This window comes from Podarcis tiliguerta (assembly GCF_965153285.1).
Source record: "Podarcis tiliguerta genome assembly, chromosome: 8".
Taxonomy (NCBI): Eukaryota; Metazoa; Chordata; class Lepidosauria; order Squamata; family Lacertidae; genus Podarcis; species Podarcis tiliguerta.
Genome location: NC_139541.1, coordinates 19,365,089 through 19,377,565, shown reverse-complemented (window position 1 = coordinate 19,377,565; position 12,477 = coordinate 19,365,089). Strand labels below are relative to the sequence as shown.

The window sequence follows — 12,477 nt, the reverse complement described above, 5'->3', positions numbered from 1 at the left end:
CAGCGTTTTTGTGAGGATAGAATGGGGTGAGGCTGATCCGTGTCCCTTTGTTCCTTGGAGAACAGGCGAGATATAAATGTAATAAGAATGATTAATAAAACAGTAATAAATAATAAATTGGTTAGTGTAGCACAGTGGGGAAAATGACTGAAATGTAACCCAGGCAGTTCTGGTTCAAATCTTGCTTCTCTCATGAACTAACTTCATGGCTTTGGGCCAGGGCTGGAGAAGCTTTGGCCCTCCAGAGGTTATTGCACTCCAGTTCCCATCAGTCCCAGCCAGCACAGCCAATGCTCAGGGATAGTGGGAGTTGTGGTCCAGCAGCCTCTGGAGGGTCAAAAGTTCCCCAACCCACCCTTAGGCCAACCATTCTTTCTCATCCTCTGCCCCCTTGTGCAGCATAATGTCTCTCCTACTTTTCAAGGAGTGTGGTTGTTGTTCATGAATTTATTTATAAAGTTCCTAGTTTCCTCAGCACCATACAAAGATTAAGAAAGGAATCTCGGTCCCCGGCCGCAGGCTAATAAATACAATGCAGAAAGAGAAAGAAAATAGGAAAGCACATAAATTTGGGCACCATGTTTTTGTTGTTGTCAGGATTAACTGAGACCCAGGTAGTCATGATTCTCAATCCATAATTAAGAACCAGTCAGAGTAGATCCATTGAAATTAACGGACCTTACTTAGCCATGGGGGAGGAGGAGAGGTTTAGCCCTTTCTCCCCTCCCACTATTGTCCCAGCAAAAATCCCCTCCCTTTACTCTATACTACCATTAGCCCAAAGGAAAAAGTTCTTTTTTCATACCTTCTGGACTCTTAATTCTACTGCTGATTCAAAATCCATATTAGGGCAATATCATTTTTAGCCCAACCCAAATATCAGATATTGGTGCTCAAGCCTTCAAGTTCAAGAAAACTGTATTTCCAATGCCTCCCATTTTCAAGCCATGTTTGCACATACTTGAGACCTTGAATAAAACACTAGGGTGACTTGCAGTCCATATATTGGAACAACCAGATACCTTATATATTCTGAGAGCAATCATCATTTTTCTTTATTTTTGTGTGTGTTTGTAGCCCTTATTTTACCTTGTACCTAGAGCTGCATTGTCCTTCCGTAGCACCTGCTCTTATGGTGATTTCGAATAATGGGAGAACAGTCTTCAACTTTGGGGATGTTGCCGTAGGTATGGAACCAAGCCTCCTCACACCCTATTGCTAGAATGGTGTTAAAGCAGTAAAAATATGTCATGAGTCTTAAGATGGAGTGTAGAAGGGTGCAGCAGACATTGGAAGATGCTGAACTCTTTCACTGGAGGTTTTTAAAGGGAGGTTGCATGGGCATCTATCAAGGAATCTTTAGCTCTGATTTCCGCATTGCAGGGGGTTGGACTAGATGACCCTTGGGAAACACATGGAGTGATCTCCAGGCTGTAAACATTTTGCAGGAGGGATTGGAACACTTAATTGGAACTGTAGGTTTGTGCAGTTAAAGTGAATTAAAGGACCTGGCACAACAATTCCACTTTAAAAAAACAAAAGTGGTTTGGAAAGTGACAGGGAAATGCATTGAGAATTGTGGAGTGAACAAATGATTAGTGGGCCGATGTGTAAGTACCCCACAAAGCAAATCAGGATGAATATCAGACGAGCGGTCATTTTCATATAACTGCTCCTTAAACAAACCAGACCAAATGCTCAGTAAAGAGCTGAGTTGGTTTAATCGCTACACAAGCTGCTCCCCACTTTTTAAAACATAAAATCCACCCATTAGCCAGATCCGTCTTGAGCCTTGTAGAGAGTTAGGAATGTTTAAAGTGACATGATAGTGATATAAATGTATAGCACAGATGAGGCTGTAGTGCTGAATCAGGGGGGACTCTCTTGTTTGAGTCTTTGCCTTTACTGTGAACTCACTAGATAACTTTAGAACACACGCTGTCTGATTCTTGACATGGCTCAAACCATATATTGTCCCTAAAAGGGCATTGGCAGCCACACTGTATTTATTTAACAAGGCTTATACCATTGCCTAATCACCAAAAGCCTCTAAGACTTTCCCAGAAAAAATGCAAATAATAATAATAATTAAAAATGCTAATACGTAGTTGGGGTTGTTATGGGGAGGGAGCAGGGGGAAACTGTAACCGATTGTATGTTTGTTCTTATATTCAAAATTAATAAACTTTTTTTTAGGTGCCAATAAAGTCATATGTTAAAAAACTCAGCTGACATAAACATTGATCAAAATAAAAATAAACTCAGTTGACATAAAGATTGATCAAAATAAAAATCAAAGCAGTTTTGCAACAAATGTCATGAACATTACATGCTAAAAATTGCATGTGTTGGTAGGCTTGCCTAAACAAAAAAAGTTTTACCAGGTGCTGAAAACTACCAGTAAACAGTCAAGGCCCCTGACAAACATCAATGGACAGTGAGTTCCAAAATGTAGGTGCTGCCACAGTAAAGAATCAGTTCCTTACAAGTACCAAATAAAGATTGTGTGGCACTTGTAAAAAGTGTCCCAGTTCTACACATGGAACAGCTGGACCTCTGTCTTTCCTACTGAAACATCTGAAAGCATCTTAAGAATTCTTTTTTGATTTTTAATTTTTATTTGGAGCGGGTGTTTTGTTTTCTGGAGTAATATGAGAATGGCTTCCGGGTGGATTTTTAAAATAGACTTCCGCTGGCTTGATTTCCTGGTTTGTTTATTGTTTTTATTTGTATGGCTGTCCAATAAAGATGCTTTCTGGGTGGCTCACCTTTGTAAATGTGAGGTTCTCTTGCTTACTAGGGCACACAGTTAAGAAAGAAGTGAAGCTACATAACATCTCTCAAGAACAACTGGTTGTATCCTTTGAGTTGAATCATCCACTCTCTGTTCCCCAAAATCTGTGGCTGCTCAGTAGAAGACATCAACTGGACTCACCATGAAATATTCCAAATATGAATGAAATATTCCAAAATAAATATTCCAAAATAAAAACAATAGGATACCCACATATACTTCCATTTTCAAAGTCACAGGTTAGAATATTACATTATGGAGATACCTGTGCTACTAATTTAAGTTGGGTACCCACTGAATTGGCATGATTGCAACCAGAGGATCCTGAAAATTATGGTTTTGTTAGAGAGTTCAGAATCACTAGAGGTTTCCTCCACCGCTTTGGAGAACTACTGTTCCCAGAGGTTTCCTGGGGAGCAGGAACAGTTTGTATCTGTAATGGAGCTTATACAAAAAAGAAAATGGAATAGTAGGTGCATCTTATAAGAGCACATCTCAGTTACTGAATTTCCTGTGCTGAGTGGGCAAGGATTGAAAGGGGCTATATTATCTATTTGTTTGAAACCAACACACAATCTGGAACCCTGAAAAGGCAGTGTTCCCTGTTATCTGGATATAGGAGGCCCCTTCAGACCTTCTGCACTCAGCAATGGAAGGGGTTGGAAGCTGAGCAGGTGGGATCCTGTGCCCACTACAAGGCCTTTGTGTTGGGATATTGTGGGTAAATTAAAATGGCAAGGATCTCGGAGTCATCAGCTGCAGATCACATTCTTGCTTGTCACTGCCAGCAGCAATAGTGGGTAAGCCTGCTTGAGGTAGGGAACATAAAGTAAGATGATATTTTATATATCCTGTACCATATTTTTCCGTGTATAACACGCCCCCTAATTTTGGGGACCCAAAATTAAGAAAATGGGGGGAGATTGTCCCCATGTATAAGACTACCCTCCATTTTAACATTACTTTTTAGTTAAAAAAAACCCTAGTCTTATACACAGAAAAATTTGGTATATTTTTACTGTTTGTTAACTTTCTGTTCCGAAGCGTTTTTATAAATCTGCAAATAAATGAAATAGATGAGGCACTTTGCTACAACCTGCATATCAGCTGTCCACCATCTGATATTGTTCTTGGCATGCAATCTGAGGTGTTAGGGAGTGACCTGGTGGAGGGGCAGCCAGCCCCATGTCATATATGCTGCGCTCTGGAGGCTTCGCGTTGCTTTCGCTGAAGCCATGGAGCCTGCACTCACTCCATAAGACGCACACACATTTCCCCTTAATTTTTGGAGGGGGAAAAGTGTGTCTTATAGAGCGAAAAATATGGTAATATCTGAAGGGAAGTCCCCATGCTTGCTAATTCTTGTAATAGTCCCTAGGTAACATATTGCCATGGCTGTCTCCATTTCTTTTCTTTTTTGGGGATGGTTGCTTTGGTTACCACTAAACTTGTGTTTCCTTGAGCTGTCATTTTCAGCTGGGATATTCCTTCTTGAATCCCTTTGGATCCTTCACGGTGCTAAATCCTTTCTGGACACTGGAGGAAGGCGAATCCCGCAATCTTCTCATCTCATTCTGCCCAGAGGAGAACACACCGGTGAGTCTCTAAACAAGGAATTGGTTTAGTTTATTTCATTGGTGTCCCACCTTTCCTCCAAGGGGATCATACTGCAAGGGTGGAGAACCTCAAGCCCAGGAATCAACTGCGGTCCTCCAGGCTTCATTATTTGACCCTCAGAACTCTCCACAGGCCACAACCCCTTCCACACCATTCCCTGGGCCTGCTGAAATTCTTTGAGGATGTGTCCTTGAACTAGGATAGCTTGGATAAATGTATGGGTTTTGAACTATGCTAATGCCTCTTCCTTACCTGGATGAAAGATGGAGGTAGGGTTGTGTGTGTGAGTGTAGAACATCTGACTTTTCAGTGGTTGAAATGTTGCCTATGTACAAAGGTAAGAGGCACATCCATTGCTCCCCCCCCTTTTTTTTTTACCTCTGGCTTTGCCCACCGCTGGAATGTGGCCCCTGGAAAGTTTTCCACAAGGAAATGTGGCCCTCTGGCTGAAAAAGGTTCTGCAGCCCTGGCATACTCTCCTCCGTACCCATTTTATCTTAAGGCCCGGTTTATATGTGACGCAGACTTCATGACAGGTGGTTAATCGTGCACGAGTTCTGCATGCCCCCACCATGCTTAAATATACCTGTCACATGCGCTGTCCCACAATACATGCTGTGTTAGCATGCCAGCAGAGTCTGCGCTCAGATCATGTATGCCTGGCTTGTTAACGCTGGGCAGACATCTTAAGTGCACAGGGAAGGGCCAAAACATTTTGCCGCCTGAGGCAGTGCAGCCAGCAGACACGGTTCCCCTCAAAGTCAGGCTACAAGGCCAGCTAGGTTATTTTGGCACCTGAGGGATGAAATCTCACAGGCACATCTTCCACCTCTCTGATGACAGTAATACAAAAAAAAAAAAAATCAGTTCAATTAACTATAAGTACAAACAGACAGACATATTAAAACAAAGAATGAATATGCATATATAAATAGAAATGTGTATGTACATTTAAGTATATCACACATTCAAATGAAAGCCAGGTGGAGCCAGAGCCAATAACAGGCAGAGCCACATCCTGACTGGTTGTAAGAAGGCAGGCAAGTGGTAGCTAGCTGAGAGGAGACTGAGGTTGGTGGGTCAGTGCCCCCATTTGCTTATTAGTCCAAGTGTACAGAAAACAAACATGGCTGTCCCTAGTGGTTTTCTTCTGTACAATTTGCCCTGAGAATGATGTAATGTTATCAAGTGCCAATGCTCCCAGTGGGACTTAGTCCCTTCCCCTTTGAGACAAATGGGTCTAGCCATCCATAGTGGACACTTTACTATCAGTAGCCCCTAAATATCAGGAAAGTGACACTGACACTCAGCTTTTATTGAGCCCCTTAGGTGGCTCATGCCACCTGAAATAATACTATCCTTACTGACCAATAATGTTTTATCCCACAGTACTTTGAAATGCTGGAGATCCGTAGTGGGAAATTCACTCTAACCCTTACCCTGACAGGCCAGGGTGTCATCCCTTCAATTTCTTGCTCAGTGGAAGGAGACGTATTCAACATGGGATATGTTCTTGCTAAGGAAACAGCCACTGCCACTTTCAAGGTAAATCACAACTGCACTGTGAATAGGGATGTTGAAGGATTCCATCAGAAATTGAAAGAGATGGTCCGTCTGAGGTCAGGAACAGAAATTACGCACCTGAATAAAAGCAGTACAGTTTTGCCTTGGATCCCAAACACGGCAAACCCAGAAGTGGGTGTTCCGGTTTGTGAACATTCTTTGGAACCCGAACATCTGACCACAATTCCCATCATCCCTGACCACTGGTCCTGCTAGCTAGGGATCATGGAAGTTGTAGGCCAAAGCATCTGGAGGGCCGAGGCTTGGAATAAACAGCTGTCTTTTCAATACTGTAAAAAGCCAGGAGAAAGTATGCTCCAAATCCCAAGTGATGACCAGAACAAGTGTATTTATATGATTGTTTTTTACAGGGACAAAGCAAACAATGCCTTGAATTAGTGGCTAAGACACTGGGCTATGAATCAAGAAACCCCCAGTTTGAATCCCACCTCTGCTTCACAACTCACTAGCTGGCCTTAGGCAAACCACAGCCTCTGTCCCCTCATCTGCAGCCTGTGGGATAATAATACTTACTTACCTCACAGGAAGGATGGGGAACTAGTGGACCTCCAGCTGTTGCTGGACTGCAGCTCCCATCATCCTTGGCCCAAGCTGCCTGGGGCTGATGGGAGCTGGAGTCTAGCAACACTCAAAGTCACAGGTTCTCCATCACTTCTGTACAGCGTAAGGATTACAACTAGATCACACATGCAAAGCATTTAGAATACTGTACTTGAAGGTGGTATACAAACATTAAGGCAGCTGCAGCTGATTGCTATTATTATTAATCAAGATTCCTTGTTAATATAAGTGTGCCCATGCATGGATATAGCAGAAAGACAACCACAGAAAAAGGTTGAAGTCAGTTTGCAGGAACACAGCTTTTGATTCTGCCGTTGGTTGATTGGTCTCTTGCAGATAGAGAACACTTCGAATCTGACCCTGAAATACAATATTCTTCTTGACTCGCTGTCACCAAGCAGAGAGAGAGAACAGCCAAAGATTCCCCCTTTCCTCGCATCTCCAGGGAAAGCAGACGTAGTTGGTAAATAATTGCTCATAATGCTTTTGAATATTCATTAATGGAAGTGATGGAGATAATTGTGGATTTACTCAAAGCAATCCTGTGTTGATCAGGATCTGTATATATTCTGTGAAAGTAATTCTAAGAGTAGGCACAGTTGCTGTTTATAATTCCAGCCACACGGTGTAAGTAGGGATGTTGGAGAATTCTTTTGGAACCAGGAGTGGAAATTGCCGCAATCCGCACATTCGTCCGAGGTCAGGAACAGAAATCACACAATCACCCGCCATCCTTTTTTTAGTCCATGAACATAACATAAATAATTACATTATTTTCTGCATCATTTTTGACATTCCTTTTCCACTGAAATTAATTTAAGAAATAACTGTTTTCATTTTGGTCAGAGCAGGTAGTGAGATGTATAGCATAAGTTTTAGCAAAAGCCAACCTGTAGCAGTTTGCAGCAGTTCCTGCCCTCAAATTTACAATCTGGAAGGTGCAGCGTGAAAGGGAAAAGGGCTGGCCCTGCTTCTCTTCTCTGCAGCAGACGAATGGAATAGCTGCTGCTGGATGGCAGATGAAGGAGAGGAAAAAGCCTATAGAGTTGGAGTTAACAAAATGTAGGCTACAGTGTTTAAATGGCCCTGATCAACTAAGCAGCAGATTTTTAGATGGTTACTTTTAATACAACTATTTGCAAGCACCATCTTCATTCCTACCTGCATAGGAAAGAATGAGGATCTCTCCTGTAAGATGAAGACTGCTGTGACTGCTGAAATCTTAAGTAATCTTTTCTCACATGCATAGTTATGCGGCTTTACTTAATAAACTAAAAACAGATAGGGCTTCCTTGGCCAGGTGACAAGCCTTGTGTTCAATATTTGCTTTGAATTGTTCTAATCTGTGGTACTTTAGTTCCCTAAGCCGTGTGTATGTGTGTTGTGTGTTTCTCTCTTATACCTTTTTACAAGCTTGACAGCAGGCTCCAGCTTAATACTTTTAATCATCCAGATTTTTCCAGCTTTGCTGCTGGGTTTTTTACCTCTCCTGTAGAACAGAGTGCTGAAAATATTGGCCAAGGAGATGTGGCTCTCCAGCTGCTTTTCTCCTACCGGTTTGTGTTTCCATCCTTTCCCAGGTACACAAAATTACAATGGCTTGAGTGTGTTCAGCGTCTCTCCCGTGGAAGGCACCATCACTTTCAAGAAGTGTCAGGAGTTCACCATCACCTTCAGCCCTGATCATGAGAGCCTGTATTATTCCGATTGCATCCACATTTTAATCTTTGGCAAGGTGAGATTGGCTCAGGTAGGGCTCTGAACATCAGTTGCTGGAAACTGCAGGAGGGGAGAGTTCTGCTCAGGTCCTGCTAGTGTCCTGGAATCCCCAGCATCTCCAGGTAGGGCTAGGAGTGTCTGCAGTCTGAAACCCTGGAGAACTGCTGCCAGCCAGTATTGGCATCACTGAGCTAGGTGGACCCAATATGGTCTAGCTATATAAGGCAGCTTCCTTTGTTCCTGTATCTTAGAGAAAGGGCTGAGTGGTGTGGCATTTGTTTTGCATGTAGAGGATTCCAGGTTCAACCCCCAGCATTTCCAGGTAGCAAGTGCCAGGGAAGACTCCTTCTTGAAAGCCTGGAGACTCACCTCCAATCGGTGTTGACAGTCCGATGCAGTGTAAAACAGCTTCCTATGTTCCTAAGGCTCTTGTAAATTTGGTTCCTGGTACACTATGTGTGGCACAATCCAAACAGAAGTGACTGGCCTCAAGGACTGAGTTGTGAAAGTGTCTTCCCTACTTTAAGATGAACCGGTGAATGAAGGAACATTGGTGATGAATGAGGAGTGCCATCTAGTGTTAACTAGGCTAAAGGGCAAAGCACTCTCAAATACCCTGGAAAAGCAACGAGAACAACTCTTCCCTTTGCAAAGCCACTAAAAGCCCCCAGCAAAGCCCAAACTTCATTTGGATTTCTACAAAGTTTCTGAACTTTGGTGGAGAGCTTTGAATGGTTGCCCAAAAGCAACCACTTAATTTCCAGACCACTTAATTGTTTAAAGGGAAAAAACCTCAAAGCTGTTTGCAAAGAGAATTGCTGCCAAAACTACTGAGGGCTGTTGCAGTAAAGTGGAATAAACATTAGGCTGCAATAATCTTCTTTTTAGGAAACCATCCGTGTGATCCAGCTGAAAGGGGCAGCACGGAACCACATAATGTATGTGGAAGGAGGTGACCCGCTGGATGTGCCCATTGAGTCACTGGCTGTAACTACGTCTATGGCTGAAGAAGCAAGCAAAGCAGGTAGCCCACCTTAAACCCATCCATATTGATGGATGAATCTCTGTTTCATTTTTAGAAGCATGTTTAGATTAACTTACCGCACCATGTAGAATGCTGGTGTATGTTTTAATCTGCTTTAGTTTATTGCTGATTTTTATGTTTTTAATTAGTTGTTTTTACTGATAATTTCCTTGTCTTTTTTGGTAAACCGCTTTGAGAATTTTTTTATTAAACCAAGCAGTGTATAATTTTTATGAAACAAACAAACAAACTGAAATTGGCAAATTTGTTTATCCCTACCAGTGACAGTAGTTATGGTCCCTGTACAATCCCAATTAATACTGTTTGGGAGTGTATGTGTATGTGTTTTTACCGACTTCTTATTGCCCCACCAACAATTACAACTGGATTTGTTTCTCCTGCAGAGAGCGGCAAGTCTACAAACTCCATTCTTCTGAACCTGGAATGTGTACAGTCAGAGACTTTTGTTATCCCAGCCACTCGGGAGCTGAGAGTTGGCGCGATACGAAGCACTCAGTTTGCATCAAAGAAGGTGCAGGAGCCATAGGGACCAGGCATATGTCAGTGGCTCCCAACACCCTCACCCTTAGAGGACACAGCACAGTGGTTTTCTGGGAAACATGGGCCATATTCCAAGGAGTGTGTTAACACTGTTTGGAAGGGATGGGACTCAAGTTGTAGGAAAAAGCCAATCATCTCCCTCAGTCGTTTTCTACCCTTGCAAGTCTCTCTGCAATTTTTGGCCTTCCTTCTCATGAACCATTTTGCTAGCATGGGTGAAAGAGGCACATTGAAAAAGGGAGCGACAATACCCTGGGATGTGTCACCTGGGGAAAACTCCCACCACTGTTTCCCTGCAGGAGAATTGCGAAGAAGAAAAAGGGAAATAGAGGTATAGGTCAGGTTTGATGTCAGACGCAGTGGCAGAGACCCCATTGTTCTCTTAAAGACCCTGGAAAATTAGCATGTAGAGTCCAGCTCTGCTCATCTTTGTGTTTTGGGATGTTCAGAGAATTCATGCACAAACAAAAATGGGAGCAGAAATTGCTGGTGTTCATTTTTTTTTACACCAGCACAAATCAGTGCTATAGATTCACCTTATTATGGGATACTCGGAAAAATTGAGATGGTCTCTTGCCTTCCTTTTTTTAAAAAAAGAACCCGAGTTTGAATCAGTTCTACAAATGAGGAGCAGATCTTAGGGCATGTTCGCTTATTCACCCAGGCATGTTTTGTGCCATGAGGTTTCATCAGCCATAGTGTCTGACAGCATGTTGTGAACCTTTCGTTTCTGCAGAATGTAGAATTCAACTGGGAAAACATGCAACTTCTTCAGCTAAAAGGATTCACTGTCGATCCTGTGAAAGGAAGCGTGGAGCGTGGACAAACCAAACCCATCAATGTTTCTTGGGTGCCCCCTGCTGGATCAAATGTATGTTGCAAGTTTTAAAATGTGCCATTTATTGCTATTGTATTATACTTCCCCAAGCAGTAGGATAGGAGGAGGGAAGTTTTTTATAAGGTCAGTTTCCCTGTTAAGCAAAGGAGGCTTAGGTAAAACACCAGCATAGCTGACAGAATATTCCATGTTCAACATCTGGCATCTGCAGTTAAAAGGATCTTGCATAGCCAGGCTTGAAACATCTCTGCCTGACATCCTTCAGAGACACTGCCAGTTAGATGTCTGGCCTAGATGGGCCAATGGTCAGACTCTGTAAAATGCATCTTCATATCTCCATGTGAAGCATGAGAGTCATTTTATAGGAGACACTCAGGGCCAAACTGAACACGACAAGCAGCTTTGTATATAACATGCAATTTTTATTTTTAATGCAAGTAGCATCTGATGTGGGGGCTGATAATTCTCCAGACTGCAGCAGGTGGTATGGGGATAATTTAACTCTTTCCTTCCCTCCTGATACTATTGGTGCCAATGGGGAATTCCCCTACCCCTTGCCAAAAAAGAAGCAAAGGCGGAATCTTCCTCAAGACCAGTGCTGATGGATGGTTGAAGTTGTATTTCAGCAACATCTGGAGGGTCACAAGTCTCCCATTCCTGCTCTAGATGAATCTATTTGGTTGTGGGGAGGGGGTGAGTGACACTTATGCACCCTTTATAACAGTACTGGAGCACCTGTGGCCCTCCAGGCAGTCTGTCAGCCCCAGCCAGCATGGCCAGTGGTCAGGGGTGACAGGGGCTGTAGTTCAGAAAACATAAAGAAGTCAATGGGGAGGCAGGGCTAGCATTTCTGTCCACTGGGCTGCCTGCAATTTCTGCCTAGCACTTCCCTCCATCTTGTCTCCGCAGCCCAACCAGCCTGTGACTGGATCAGCCATATTGAATGTGAAGGGAGACATCAAGGAGGTGTACAGTGTCTACTTCATGGGCAGGATCGTGACCAAGTGAACTGCCACTGAGCTGAGGCTCCAAACTGCCCTTTCTGAAGAAAGATGGAAAAACATCCCTGGGGGTGTTGGGTCATCCTCATGAATCTCCCAGAGCATCCAGAACTGAAGCAAAAGATAACAGATCAAAAAGAAGATGAGGAAAAGTCTGCGATCTGAAATGGCATAATCCAGTTCCCTTAAAGTTGCTTAAATTGGGGGTCCTTTGTATCCTTTCAAGGCTAATTGCAGTTTCACAGATATATAGATCTGGAAAACAGGATGGGGAAGGGGGTCAAACTCCTCCTTCCACAGAACCACTGCTCTGATTTTTCTTTTACGTGACCCCTTATGGTTTTCTAGTAATGGTGAGCCCAACTTATCTTCTGAAACTAGAAGGAGGGATGTAGGTGGGCTGTTGAATTTGGCAAATAAGGTGGAGAATGAGACTCCACAGATAGATGGTTAGCAGCCAAACCTGCCATATTTCAAGGAACCCACTGATGACTTTAATTTGAGTCAATGCTGCACTGTTGTTTTGAATAAAGTCCTCTGAATACAAATATGTTTTAAAGTAGCTTACGTTGTGTATTCACTTGATTCAAACTTTTTTTAAAAAAAGAAAGGAGGTCTGGTATACTTTCTTCCTTATGTTTCAGCAAGGGCCAAAGCAGCAAAAAACTTATTATTTCCCCTTGGTGTCTCAATTTTGAACTCACACAGCCTCCAGTTGTTCAAGAAGCAATGTTGTAGACTGAAATGATGGGAGTTTGTGGGGGTTTTGAGCCCCAGA

At 42.9% G+C, this 12,477-nt stretch overlaps 1 protein-coding gene across 3 annotated transcripts in view; it reads left to right on the top strand.

Moving 5' to 3' along the window:
- Nucleotides 1–12,247, top strand: part of CFAP74 (cilia and flagella associated protein 74) — a 74,969-nt gene extending 62,722 nt beyond the window's left edge. For 2 of the 3 annotated variants that reach the window (XM_083453654.1, XM_083453653.1), the window contains exons 30-39: nucleotides 1,078–1,187; nucleotides 2,801–2,856; nucleotides 4,271–4,390; nucleotides 5,801–5,956; nucleotides 6,893–7,019; nucleotides 8,137–8,291; nucleotides 9,164–9,299; nucleotides 9,704–9,831; nucleotides 10,597–10,731; nucleotides 11,608–12,247. In XM_083453654.1, coding sequence (XP_083309780.1) covers nucleotides 1,078–1,187; nucleotides 2,801–2,856; nucleotides 4,271–4,390; nucleotides 5,801–5,956; nucleotides 6,893–7,019; nucleotides 8,137–8,291; nucleotides 9,164–9,299; nucleotides 9,704–9,831; nucleotides 10,597–10,731; nucleotides 11,608–11,706 — 1,222 coding nt within the window. In that variant the 3' untranslated portion in view covers nucleotides 11,707–12,247. Of the gene's footprint in view, nucleotides 1–1,077; nucleotides 1,188–2,800; nucleotides 2,857–4,270; nucleotides 4,391–5,800; nucleotides 5,957–6,892; nucleotides 7,023–8,136; nucleotides 8,292–9,163; nucleotides 9,300–9,703; nucleotides 9,832–10,596; nucleotides 10,732–11,607 lie in introns of those variants that run through there. The other variant, XM_083453655.1, reaches the window with a different exon arrangement.
- Nucleotides 12,248–12,477: the final 230 nt, after the last annotated feature.